Source organism: Phalacrocorax carbo, chromosome 5, assembly GCF_963921805.1.
Source record: "Phalacrocorax carbo chromosome 5, bPhaCar2.1, whole genome shotgun sequence".
NCBI classification, from domain to species: Eukaryota; Metazoa; Chordata; class Aves; order Suliformes; family Phalacrocoracidae; genus Phalacrocorax; species Phalacrocorax carbo.
In genome coordinates this window covers 56,284,553-56,297,188 of record NC_087517.1, presented here as the reverse complement: position 1 = coordinate 56,297,188, position 12,636 = coordinate 56,284,553, and the positions used below count along the sequence as shown (strand labels likewise).

Below are 12,636 nucleotides of genomic sequence, written 5' to 3'. Positions count from 1 at the left end.
TTTAGATTTTGCTACAAGAAATTCAGCAATATTTTCCACAAGAATGCCATTCAGAATCTTCTACTGAAGAAAAGTCATTTAATGCACCACACAGAGAGAGAACTTATTTACATTGTTTTTCTTACTTTGAATCAAGTAGTTCCAGCGCAGCTAAGGGTGATAAAGGAGGCCACTGCTGAAGTAACGAATATATTTCTGGAAGATTTGCCCAGTCCCAATGAGGGGCACTAACCAATATTTTTGGTAGGCTACTAGTGTGGCTATGACAATAATGTCTCTTCTCCCACAAAAATTCTTTGTCTTCTTTTGATATCCTGCAGACAAAAGCATTTCAGTTTATAACGCACATTACAGACCATCACCTGAATGACCCCAAATGCTACTGTTCATTGTATGCAGAGATAATTTAACACACAAAATGGAACAAAATTAAAATGGCTATTTCCTCCACAAAAGTAAAAACAAGAAGCAAAATACAGCCTCAAACATTATGGAAACATTTGTTCAAAGTTATAATTTGGGCAGGACAAAAATAAGTTTTAGTATAATCTGAAATAAACCAAAATGCTAATGTTAGTTTGGTGCAGATGAGTGGGAAAGCCTGCCAGAAAAGCTTCCATGGCATATGAACAGCCACTACTGAAACTACCACTACTCAAGAACTGCCAAAGCAGGAATAGGCATATATAACAGGCAACCAAAAGGGTGTCAGTCTTGTAACAGGAAATTATTATGATATCGGCCATGGAAAGCACAAGTAAAGTAATTAAGTCAGCACCATTATTTCACAAGTTTAATTCAATCTCTTGTGTAAGTCTCCACAGGTCTTCAAAATATACTAGAACCATATTAAAGAAATTTAAGAAAAAATAAGCACTCCATACCCCAGCCACAAATCGTCACATACAAGGAGATCGTGACTATGAAGAGATGAACATACCCAATAGTGTTATCCTTTGAGAGAATGGCAAGGAGACGTTCTCTCAATGGTTTTTCTAATGTTTCTATAGAATGATGCACAGTAGTCTTTGCAGCTTGAGGAATTTTATATTCAATATCAAAGGCGTGGGATGGGAAGTCAATCTAAAAAAGAAAAAGATGGTGCATGTCCTTAAGAACAGTACTGACCATATTTGGGACTGCTACGCTATGCCTAACAAGGTGCCTTCTCTTCCATGAGAATTTAGAATGAGAGGTGCTTATGTTCTGTAAAGAAACTGGAATCGCTATTGTTTGCGTCTAGACAAGTCCCATCTCAGCACACATTTCTACAGATTGCTTTTCAAAGATAGTCTCTCCCAGTAATAATGGCATGTACTACCAAGGCATCTCCAATCTCTTGCTTCAAGATAGTGATTCAATAATTGACTTGTATACACTTACAGCAGTTTTCCATTCTTTGCCCTTAATACTTAGTAATCACTGTTCTAAACTGGCTTTCAAATATGACTTAGCAGTATTTACACTCTCCCCAAAACATTGATTGATCTACTACCACTCATGTAAGAGTTACAGGAGTTATAAGTCACAATATTCAAACAACACATAGCCAGATCAAGTCAGAATTATGTATAACCTGCAATACTATTCTTTCCATATTTCCTTTCTTACTGGCCATCCCTGACGCATGATGTGGATGTGATGAGGTCCAGAGTTGCAAGAGCTTTGTCCCACAAGTTAACAATCTGAGGAAAAAAGCATGTACAGGTATTAAGTGTCACAGTTCATTTACTTCAACAAGGTATTAGTTATTAAAATACTTCCTGGAGAAGACCAATGGTAGCTACAAGAAACAATTCCAAAGTATTAGTATGGTATAGGAGGACAGTTCAACTGAGTATGCGTTTCTACTAAAGAGCAAGATAATGTCTTGTGATGATTACTTCAACATTGATAGTCAGAAAAGAATACAGGAAATTAAGCTGTACTAGCCAATACAGTTCAGAGTTTAAAAAAGGGAATTATGATCATCAAGTGTCATATGAAGTTATTTCTTTCACTGGATGTCTTCTGAACTTTCAGTCCTTGAAAACGCTGCATACAACTTTTAGGTGGAAAAGGCAGCAAAAGAAGTTCAGTGCTGATACAACTGACCCAACTAAATTCAGCGCTCCCTGTTTCTTAAGGAAGAAAGGCAATACTTTTGCCTCTGAGGAACAGACTGAACACACACACCTTCTTACCCTCTCAGAAAAAGGCCATAGACATATGAATATTATGAACATTGCCAGTTGCCTGCACTTTCCACATTACTAAATTCTGCAAGTGCATTCAGACGGCATTTGTATTTGCCAGTTTATTCCCAATATTAATACGGTTTCCAGCTGTAATAAGGCACAACTGAGGATACTTCGTAAATTGGTTAAGTGCTGAGTGTTAGGCACAGAAAACTTCTATCAGTATTTAAAAATCAAAATACAGTCTCAAAAGACTGCTTGAAGGCCAACCCTTTAGTATATTTTGAAAGATGTTTTTGGGTTTATGTGTGTTTCAAAGAAAGAACAGTTCTTTATATGTAAATATTGACTAACTAGGAGCTTATGATGCCAATAAAAATTACTAAATTGTGCCACTAAAGCATAAATGAACAGCTTGTCCTTTGTAATAATTCTGTAGTTTAATATACTTGCCACAGCCTTCTGTCTCATCCACAAATAGATACTTTAAGGCGTTCCACACACACTTCATCTGAAGGGATTTTAACTTGACTATGGATTTTTCCAAAGCATATACATGACCTTTTATTCTTCCTGTGTTTTAGTTCGCTACAAGTTTTAGCTCCTGCCTGCTACTGATGCTATTCTCAACTGTAACCAGATTATTTGGCTAGTATCTTTAATTACCTAGGCCTGGATTTAATTTACGTAGACTGCAAGTGGATTAGACCACTAGCATCTCTACAGCTACCATATATGGGCCATTCAGTAAACACATTCTATTGCACTGCTCCTGCATAAACAGAAAACAGTTTTCTCCCCAAACTAACTACAATGAGAACACCATGCAGCATGAAGACAAGATGAATTTTCAATTCAAAACAAAAGCTATGTTTTCAGTCAAATACTGTGAAATGTGATAGTTAGGAGACTGAAATGCAACATTTGAATAGAAGGCTGAAGCAAGCATAATTTGTGAAAAGGAATCCAAGTTTCAGTGGTGACTGAAAGTGCCTGCAGGCCATCTTTGCAATGCAGGAAAGCATAAATCCTTTAAGCACCCTCAAGCTGTTGGAATCGTCACCATACAAAAGGGGAAGTGGAACGAGTAGAGCTATATCTAGAACCAGAGGGCACAAACCACATGGAACAGAGATACACAATACATAGAAGTAACTGTCCAGGAAAGACTTGGTTGTCTTTCCACAGCCCTGGTTGATGATTAGATGATTTAAGCTTCCAGTAAGACCTAGAAGTCAGAAGCACATAAAAATAGGAAGTCTTAAGCATAAATCCTGAAGCTATTTTGCAATGGTGTGATCACTTCTGCAACATCATGCCTAATTCTGGCATCCGTGGTTCAAGTATATTGGTTAACATTTCATTGAGTAGCTACCAAAGTGATAAGCATTTTGGAACTCACTTCATAATGAAAGTTTCAAAGATGATGCAACTTGAACAAATTCAGGAACACTTAACTGAGGAAAGTTACAGCAGGCTTTTGATTCTTAGTTAAAAAGGTAACAGGATCCAGCAGCTGTACTTGAAGGAAGGCTAGTTCAAACTAGAAATATGCCATAGGTTTAATACAGTTGTTAATTATCCCTTTCTTTTAATTTTAGTTTCTTAAATAAGTCCAGCTCTGAATCAGAAGGAATAATTTCAAAATATCCTGGGATCTCTATTAGTCAGAAACAGGCTGATAGAAGAAATGGCTTATTTTTCCTATTATTATAATACACCTGTATTTTAAGATATATCTAAATTTAAAAATGGTATTTTGATTCTCTTGCTGGCTTATATATTATCACCCTATTATCAGATTTAGGAATTTTTAAAAGGATTAAAGGAAAAATAATATAGCCAGAATTCACTCACCAGTTTAGCTCCTGCACATGTAAACTTATGATACAAGCAGCACAATATTTTGCACCCAAGGCAAAGGTGCCTCTAAAGAATAGTAGTACTTAGAAATACTTCAGACCTTAAAGGTCTTTTATTTCTAAAAATTTGAGCATCACCATATTTGCTCTACCAGATAGAAGCATCAAGAGAAGGAGTGGCCCCCCTGCCCTCGTGCTGCCAGGCAGAGGGAGGGGACCCAAGAGACAGAGGAGGATGGATGCAGATCCCTGCTCGGCACAGTAGGCAAATCCTCTCCCGGCCGACTTTGTCCCCCAGGTGCCCTTACACAATAGGTATGAGGCTCTGGAACCCAAGGGCCAGGAGGATGAAGATACAGACTGATCACCCAGGGGGTTGACTAGAGGGAACCAGTCAGCCCCATGCATTACAACAGCCACTGGTAAGAAAAAAGGGTAACTGTCATAGGCGACTCCCTTCTGAGGGGAACAGAGAGCCCGATATGCTGATGGGACCCATCCCATAGGGAAGTGTGCTGCCTCCCTGGGGCAAGGATAAGAGACATTACCAGGAAGCTCCCTAGGCTAGTAAAAGGATCCGATTATTATCCGCTAGTGGTTGTTCAGGTTGGCAGGGATGAGGTAGCTGAGAGAAGTGCAAGGACAATAAAAAGGGACTTTAGAGAACTGGGCGATTACTTGAAGGATCAGGAATACAGACAGTGTTCTCCTCTACCCCATCGGTAGCCAGGAGAGTTACAGAAAGGAAGAGGAAGTCCCATCTCATTAACACGTGGCTCAGAGGCTGGTGCCAGCAGTGGAATTTTGGTTTTTTTGATCATGGGGCAGTTTACATGGCCCTAGGCCTGCTGGAGACAGATGGGGTTCACCTGTTGCAAAGGGGGAAAAGGATTCTGGCTCAGGAGTTAGCAGGCCTCGTTGAGAGGCCTGCTAACTAGATATGAAGGGGGAAGGGGATAAAACCAGGCTTGCTAGGGATAAGCCTGGGCATGGCATGCCTGTGTTGGAGATAAGATCCATAGATCAACTGAAATGCATTTACACCAATGCACGCAGCATGGGCAATAAACAGGAGGAGCTGGAAGCCACTGCACGCCAGGGAAACTATGATGTGGTTGCCATCATGGAAACGTGGTGGGATGACTCACACAACTGGAATGCTGCAATGGATGGCTACAAGCTCTTTAGAAGGGACAGGCAAGGAAGGACAGGTGGAGGGGTAGCCTTGTTTGTTAGAGAGTGTTTTCACTGTCTAGAACTCAATGACGGTAATGATAAGGTTGAGTGCTTATGGGTAAGGATCGGGGGAAGGCCAATAAGGCAGATATCCTGGTGGGAGTCTGTTATAGACCATCCAACCAGGATGAGGAGACAGATGAAGTACTCTACAAGCAGTTGGCTGAAGTCTCACAATCTCTAGCCCTTGTTCTCATGGGAGACTTCAACTTACCAGATATCTGCTGGAAATACAACACAGCAGAGAGAAAGCAGTCTCAGAGGTTCATGGAGTGTGTGGGAGATAACTTCCTGACGCAGCTGGTAAGTGAGCCAACCAGGGGAGGTGCCCCACTGGACCTGCTGTTTACAGAGAAGGCCTGGTGGGTGATGTGGTGGTCGGAGGCTGTCTTGGGATCAGCGACCATGACGTGACAGACCTCACAATTCTTGCAGAAGTAAGGAAGAGGGTCAGCAAAACCACTACCCTGAAGTTCATAAGAGCAGACTTTGGATTATTAAGGAGTCTGGTTAACAGTCTCTTGGAAGGCAGTCCTGAAGGGCAAAGGAGTCCAAGAAGGCTGGACGTTATTAAAGGAAGTCTCAAAGGCGCAGGAGCAGGCCACCCCTGTGTGCCTTAAGTCGAGCAGGCAGGGGAGAAGACCGGCTTGGATGAATAGGGAGCTTTGGCTGGAACTCAAGAAAAAAAGGAGAGCTTACCACCTTTGGAAGAAGGGGCAGATGACCCAGGAAGACTACAAAGATGTTGTGAGGTTATGCAGGGAAAAGATTAGGAAGACGAAGGCCCAGCTGGAACTTAAACTGGCTACCACTGTTAAAGATAACAAAAAATGTTTTTATAAATACATCAGTGACAAAAGGAGGGCCAGGGAGAATCTCCCTCCTTTGTTGGATGCGGAAGGTAACCTTGCCAGGAAAGGTGAGGAGAAGGCTGAGGTACTTAATGCTTTCTTTGCCTCAGTCTTTAATAGTCAGACTGGTCATCCTCAGGGTTGTCAGGCCCCTGTGCTGGGACATGGAGATAGCATGCAGAATGAAGTCCCAGTTGTTGAAGAGGTGGCAGTCACCGACCTGCTCCTTCACCTGGATGTTCACAAGTCCATGGGGCCGGATGGGATCTACCCGAGGATACTGAGGGACCTGGCAGAGGAGCTCACCAAGCCAGTCTCCATCATGTACCAGCAGTCCTGGTCAACCGGGGAGGTCCCAGATGGCTGGAAACTAGCGTATGTGACGCCCCTCTACAAGAAGGGTCAGAAGGAGGATCCGGGGAACTACAGGTCTGTCAGCCTGATCTCAGTGCCGGGAAAGGTCATGGAGCAGATCATCTTGAATGCCATTCTGTGGCATGTGCAGGACACCCAGGGGATCAGGCTCAGCCAGCATGGGTTTATGAAAGGGAGGTCCTGCCTCACTAATCTGGTCTCCTTCTATGATAAGGTGACCCTCTTAGTGGATGAGGGGAAGGCTGTGGACGTTGTCTACCTGGACTTTAGTAAGGCCTTTGACACTGTCCCCCACAGCACTCTCCTGGAGAAGCTGGCTGCTCATGGCTCGGACAAGTGCACTCTGGGCTGGGTTAAAAACTAGCTGGATGGCCAAGCCCAGAGAGTGGTGGTGAATGGAGTCAAATCCAGTTGGTGGCCAGTCATGAGCAGTGTTCCCCAGGGCTCAGTGTTGGGTCCGGTCTTCTTTAATATCTTTATCAATGATCTGGATGAGGGGATTGAGTGCACCCTCAGTCAGTTTGCAGATGACACCAAGTCAGGTGGGAGTGTCGATCTACTCAAGGGTAGGAAGGCCCTACAGAGGGATCTGGACAGGCTGGATTGTTGGGCCGGGGCCAACGGTATGAGATTCAACAAGGCTAAGTGCTGGGTCATGCACTTTGGTCAGAACAACCCCGTGCAATGATACAGGCTTGGGGAGGAGTGGCTGGAGAGCTGCCTGGAGGAAAAGGACCTGGGGGTGTTGGTTGACAGCTGGCTGAACATGAGCCAGCAGTGTGCCCAGGTGGCCAAGAAGGCCAATGGCATCCTGGCTTGTGTCAGCAATAGTGTGACCAGCAGGAGCAGAGATGTGATTGTGCCCCTGTACTCAGCACTGGTGAGGCCACACCTCTAGTACCATATTCAGTTTTGGGCCCCTCACTACGAGAAAGACATTGAGGTGCTGGAGCGCGTCCAGAGAAGGGCAACAAAGCTGGTGAAGGGTCTGGAGAACAAGTCTTATGAGGAACGCCTAAGGGAGCTGGGGTTATTTATCCTGGAGGAGTCTGAGGGGAGACCTTATCGCTCTCTACAACTACCTGAAATGAGGTTGTAGCGAGCCACGGGTCAGTCTCTTCTCCCTAGTAACAAGCGATAGGGCCATTTCCACTCATCTCAAGCTGCATCAGGGGAAGTTTAGGTTGGATATTAGGAAAAACTTCTTCACCGGAAGGGTTGTCAGGCATTGGAACAGGCTGCCCAGGGAGGTGGTTGAGTCTCCATCCCTGGATGTATTTAAGAGAAGGGTAGACATAGTGCTTGAGGATATGGTTTAGTGGTGGACTTGGCAGTGATAGGTTAGTGGTTGGACTCAATGATCTTAAGAGTCTTTTCCAACCTTAATGATTCTATGATTGTAAGACAAGAGCTATTCTTTCCCATCTTAAGACGTTTTAAGGCAAAAGTACTTCTTTCCCAATGACATGATGGAAACAAAGCACATTGTTTACCTGCTGTCAGGATTCTGTTCTGTTTTGTATTGCACTAGACACTATTCCTCCTGAATCCAAGGCTTGCTGCAAACACTTTCTTTTACAAGTTGCATCAATATGGCTCATGAATTGGCTAACAACTGGCTGTTTACACTTCATCTGCTAAAATATATGTGAATACTGATAGAACTGCCTCTAGCGGTTATGTACTTTTAGATCTTCTAATCAGATATTAGAACTCGTGAAATACCAAGACCATATTCCTTTAGTAGAAGGGAGGCTACCAATTCAGTAAACACCGACACCTGCAAATACTTTAACTGCATATGATTTATAGGCCAACACCTGAATGTCAGTGGATTCCTCAAAGGACAACTTGTGTTATGCTACATACTTACAAATAGTTGGTTCTAACATGACCTCTTTTGGCCCACATTACTATGAATATTTTCTGCAAATAAAACTGCTTTCCTCCAAACACTGTTCAATTTCCTCCAGCAGGTAAGTTTTTCAGCCAGTTAGGTGGAAATACAACACAGGACCGTGTTTTGTACTCTGTTTAATTGAGGGTATTACTTCCTTAACAATATAGTTTACAATTCTTACCTTTATCATGGCCTACTACATTCAGTGACAGAGAAGCAGTTTCTATAGTTATGGGAGTGGAATAAGCTTTATATAGAGTAAATCATATTAATAATCTTACCTGTGTTTTGGATACTTACCGCCTAAAATCAAAAAGAGGTAGAGAAACCTGACCCAAAATTTCTGGGCCCTTTCTCTGCTTATTTGAGTCAGGAGAGCTTCCACTACTCTGATTTAGGATTCCGAACAAAGTCAGACATAAGACTGATTCCAAAGGCAGCTGTGAAATCTGGATAGGGAAAATTATTCTGTAAAATAAAAGGTTTAAAAATAAGACAGAGGACAGTTGTTAGTAACTTACAGGCTTGTCCATATAACCTGTTGATGCCTTTTGCTTTAAAAAAGTTAAGTAACACCGAAGACCAAGCATTAAATTTCTACGCAATTATATTTCACTCCACTTTATCTCCTGTACCAACAGTTTGCAAAACCTGCTAAATTATACTTCTGTGCTGTAGCCAGATTTGGAACAACCCTTTTTAATCTTTGCCTATTAAATCATATTCCTTACACAGAACCACACTGTCCAGCATAACCAGTATTCCCACTCTTCTCAGTACGAGGACATACATGATTCCATATTAGCTGCCTCCTAATCTCTCAGATTCAGAGTCAGCTGACAATAGTTTCCCATCCAACGTGAAAGAATCTATTAAGAACTACTGAAAGCTAAATTGAAATGGTACAAAACCAGCACCCATAAAGAAAGCAGCTGAGGAGCATAATCCTCACTGAGCAATTCAAACTCAGATTCTTGATTGCACTGTTTTTATTGCTTAAGTGTTCTTTAAGTTTGATTTTTCTGTAACACGCCAAAATATAATTTTAAAGTTATCACAGCATATTACTAAGCCAGTTACACTATAAAACACTACAGCTATATTAAGCATCTTATACACAAATCTAACATCTTTCACTGTAATATACTAGCAAAATATCTGACGATCTCTTGCATCACTGTTTAAAAAAAAAAAAAGGTAGTTGGAGTTCTCTCTGAAGGCAGATAATCTAGAACCTGAAACTCTCATTCCTGGTCTGAAATAATTTGTCATTGTAGACTTCCAGGGTATTCCTCAGGGTCTATTTCTGACCTTTAAAAGCAGTCATAAAAATAGATATAGGACAATGTGGAGCTCACCTGAAGCTCCAGTTATGACAGGCTGCCTGATAACTTAAGTGGAAAAGAGTAAGCTGTGCATAGATAATGAAAAATATTTTCCCCTCTCAGTTGTCAGGTAACACCCACCATCCTCTCATTTCTTCTCTGCATTGCCTTCCTTCTTCCTTTCTACCCTCTTCCCCTACCCCATAAAGAGAAACTGAAGTTTAATAGCTCAAACTAGACATTCTCATATGCTACAGATAGATACTTTTAAGCACTTATGCACCAGCTCTCTTTATAGAAATAATCCTAAATTAGATGTTCAAATTCAGATACAAAGTTGTTACAATGTATTTGGAAAAAAAACAATTCAGCATTAATGTTTGTAAAAGTTACTTTTCTTCCTCATTTATATAATTCGAGCACTGCTTATAGAGCGAGCTTTATTCATCCTTCTTTAAGCAGCACAAGCTATTACCATTACAAGGAATGTTACGACTTTCCCAACTCCTTATAATTGTATACTACAAACACATTAGCACAAGGTACTTGTCCAGCATTTCCATTTCCACTTTTAAAAGGAGTAGTGAAATAGCATTTGGAAAAATACTTCTGATTTTGGTCAGTAAGTCACACATTGTTCTTTCAACATGTCAAATGGAATCAGAAGCAAGAGTTGCTTGAATAGCTATTCAGCAGCTAGCTAGGTACCAGCTAAACCAAAAGATTTTAGTGAGTTTTAACATGCTAAAGTCACTTACAGTTCATCCCATTTAATCAAGTAGAAGAAGTTCTTGTATGTGCCAACCTTCTTGGATTGAACAGGTTTAAACAGATCTTTTCCATTATGGGTCAGAGAACAAATCAAGTAGTATTTTTCATAACTGGACAAGGAAGAGAAAGTAAATTAAACAAACAAAAAATCTACACGAGGATAAATTTTACAATTAATAAATTACTCACTTTGAAACCCAACCAGGAGGAATTCCATGTGCAGCAAATATTGTGAACTGGAGATGCTCTGTGGCAGTCCATGCTTCCTTAGTACTCTTACTGTCTTTTGGAGAAATTGCTGCAGAACTGCTACATGAATTCATATGGAGTTGCACAAGGGCCTCAACTGCTCTTGTTAACCGGTCTACACACACTTTCAGAGGGTTTTCAGGCTGCAGTGAACCTAAATTATAATTTATATGCATATCATCCTAAAGCGGCCACCTGAAAGCACTTTTTAAATAAAACTGAAGAACCTTACTCACCAGATAAGCTCATGCTAGCGCCATCACCACATTTTAAGGATACCTACACAGTAAAGTTAGAGCAAATTTCAGTACCAAGAAACCCATATTAATTTTCCATTGCTTTTAAGTATCTTGTACAGAAAGTATGAAACATCTGAATTAGGCCCATATTTGGGCTTATGTAACACGTTTTTACTCAAAATTCCACAAGAGTTAACTGACAGCATCAGAATTTCCATATCATGCAGCAACTATTCACCAAGTTCAAAAGCTCATGTTTTGTCAAGTCACGACTACTTTGACACCCTTTATGAACTCTTAAAAGACAGTACGTTGGAATATTGCTCAGGATACTCCAACTTCTCTGAATAGAGATAAGACCTGGTCAGGGCTGTTATGGATGAAAACTGAAGCTGTTAGCTCTATTACCCAGTAACTTCAGTCTAAAAAGCTGTTTAGTTTGTGGCATTTGTTAAGGTGTCTTCTGTAGGCAGAGTTACTACAAATTTACCGAATAAAAAAAATGTTAAGCTGAGAAAACTGAACAGCAAGTACTGTCACTTTGTACTCTCTGCTGTGTTTGCTTCTTGGTCTCCTGAACTGGAAGTCTAAACATGATACAGTATTACAGCAATGTCTAGTCTCAACAAGGACACTGTTGAAGCCAAAAGGTGACAAACAAATAATCAGAATTTACTCCCTTCTAATAAGGAAGAAGTTTTATGCCAAATTCAACTTCTAATAAAACTAAAACATTTAGTAAAAAATAAGTTTGTGATTTAAAAACAAAACCCAGTGAATTCCTAATACTTCAGAGAAAGTCTAAGAGGTTTGCAGCAACTGCTGCAGAAGAATGAAAGCTATCCTTACACTTTTAGATATTAATTGAGCATCTTGGCAACATCAAGTTTTAACTACCAAAAAACTTGTGAAAAACATGCAGAAATTTAGGAAAAAAAGCACATTGTTTTCTCCTTTCAGAAAAACTGCCGTATGTTTTCACTGTACTTGTCAAGTAGTCCAAGTACTTTTGGATGACAGGATGCCAAACTGTTGAAACAGCACTATATGATTTTCTACTTGACAATCTATTGTTTTCTTTTACATTTTAGCCGCTTCTGACAAAACACCTACTTAAAAATTTTTTAAAATTAAAATTAAAACAATTAAAAAAAAATCAAAACCCAATATCTTACATAAGGTTTAGATGCAACTGCTCCAGTCTACACAGCAATTTAATTTCTGAAAACAATCCTATATGGCTTCATACACATTGGCTTAAATGGTAAGATTCATCACAAAAGAATTACAGGAGTTTACTGATAAAGAACCTTCTTCAAATTCTACTGGGATACCATTATTTCTGAAGTTATTTTTACACTGTAATCTAATTATTTCTACAGCTTTCTCCTACCAAAAAACAAACATTGAAGAAATATTTGATATGCAATATTTCACCAAGTTTTGTGAGTGTCTAGTGCATTTTCCTGCAAGAATTTTAGTTCTTGCAACAGAGATATTTATTTGGTCTGTGCATTTTGCAAGACTTCCGCTGAGTATTACACATCTATCACTGAACTGACGAAGCTGAAAGCAAATAGAGCAGCACATGAATAGCCACTCTAATAAAGCAGCAGGACAACAGAAATAGCATTACAAGACGATTTTTAGC

The 12,636-nt window shown here is 40.5% G+C and overlaps 1 protein-coding gene across 4 annotated transcripts in view; it reads right to left on the bottom strand.

The window, feature by feature from the left end:
- The window catches only part of PIK3C2A (phosphatidylinositol-4-phosphate 3-kinase catalytic subunit type 2 alpha), a 78,736-nt gene that overhangs the window by 16,467 nt on the left and 49,633 nt on the right, over positions 1 to 12,636 (bottom strand). For all 4 annotated transcript variants that reach the window (XM_064452607.1, XM_064452609.1, XM_064452606.1 and 1 more), the window contains exons 10-16: positions 10,983 to 11,025; positions 10,687 to 10,900; positions 10,485 to 10,607; positions 8,702 to 8,869; positions 1,577 to 1,685; positions 941 to 1,083; positions 126 to 314 (exon numbers count right to left, since the gene is read on the bottom strand). In XM_064452607.1, the coding sequence (XP_064308677.1) occupies positions 126 to 314; positions 941 to 1,083; positions 1,577 to 1,685; positions 8,702 to 8,869; positions 10,485 to 10,607; positions 10,687 to 10,900; positions 10,983 to 11,025 (989 nt within the window). The remainder of the gene's footprint in view (positions 1 to 125; positions 315 to 940; positions 1,084 to 1,576; positions 1,686 to 8,701; positions 8,870 to 10,484; positions 10,608 to 10,686; positions 10,901 to 10,982; positions 11,026 to 12,636) is intronic.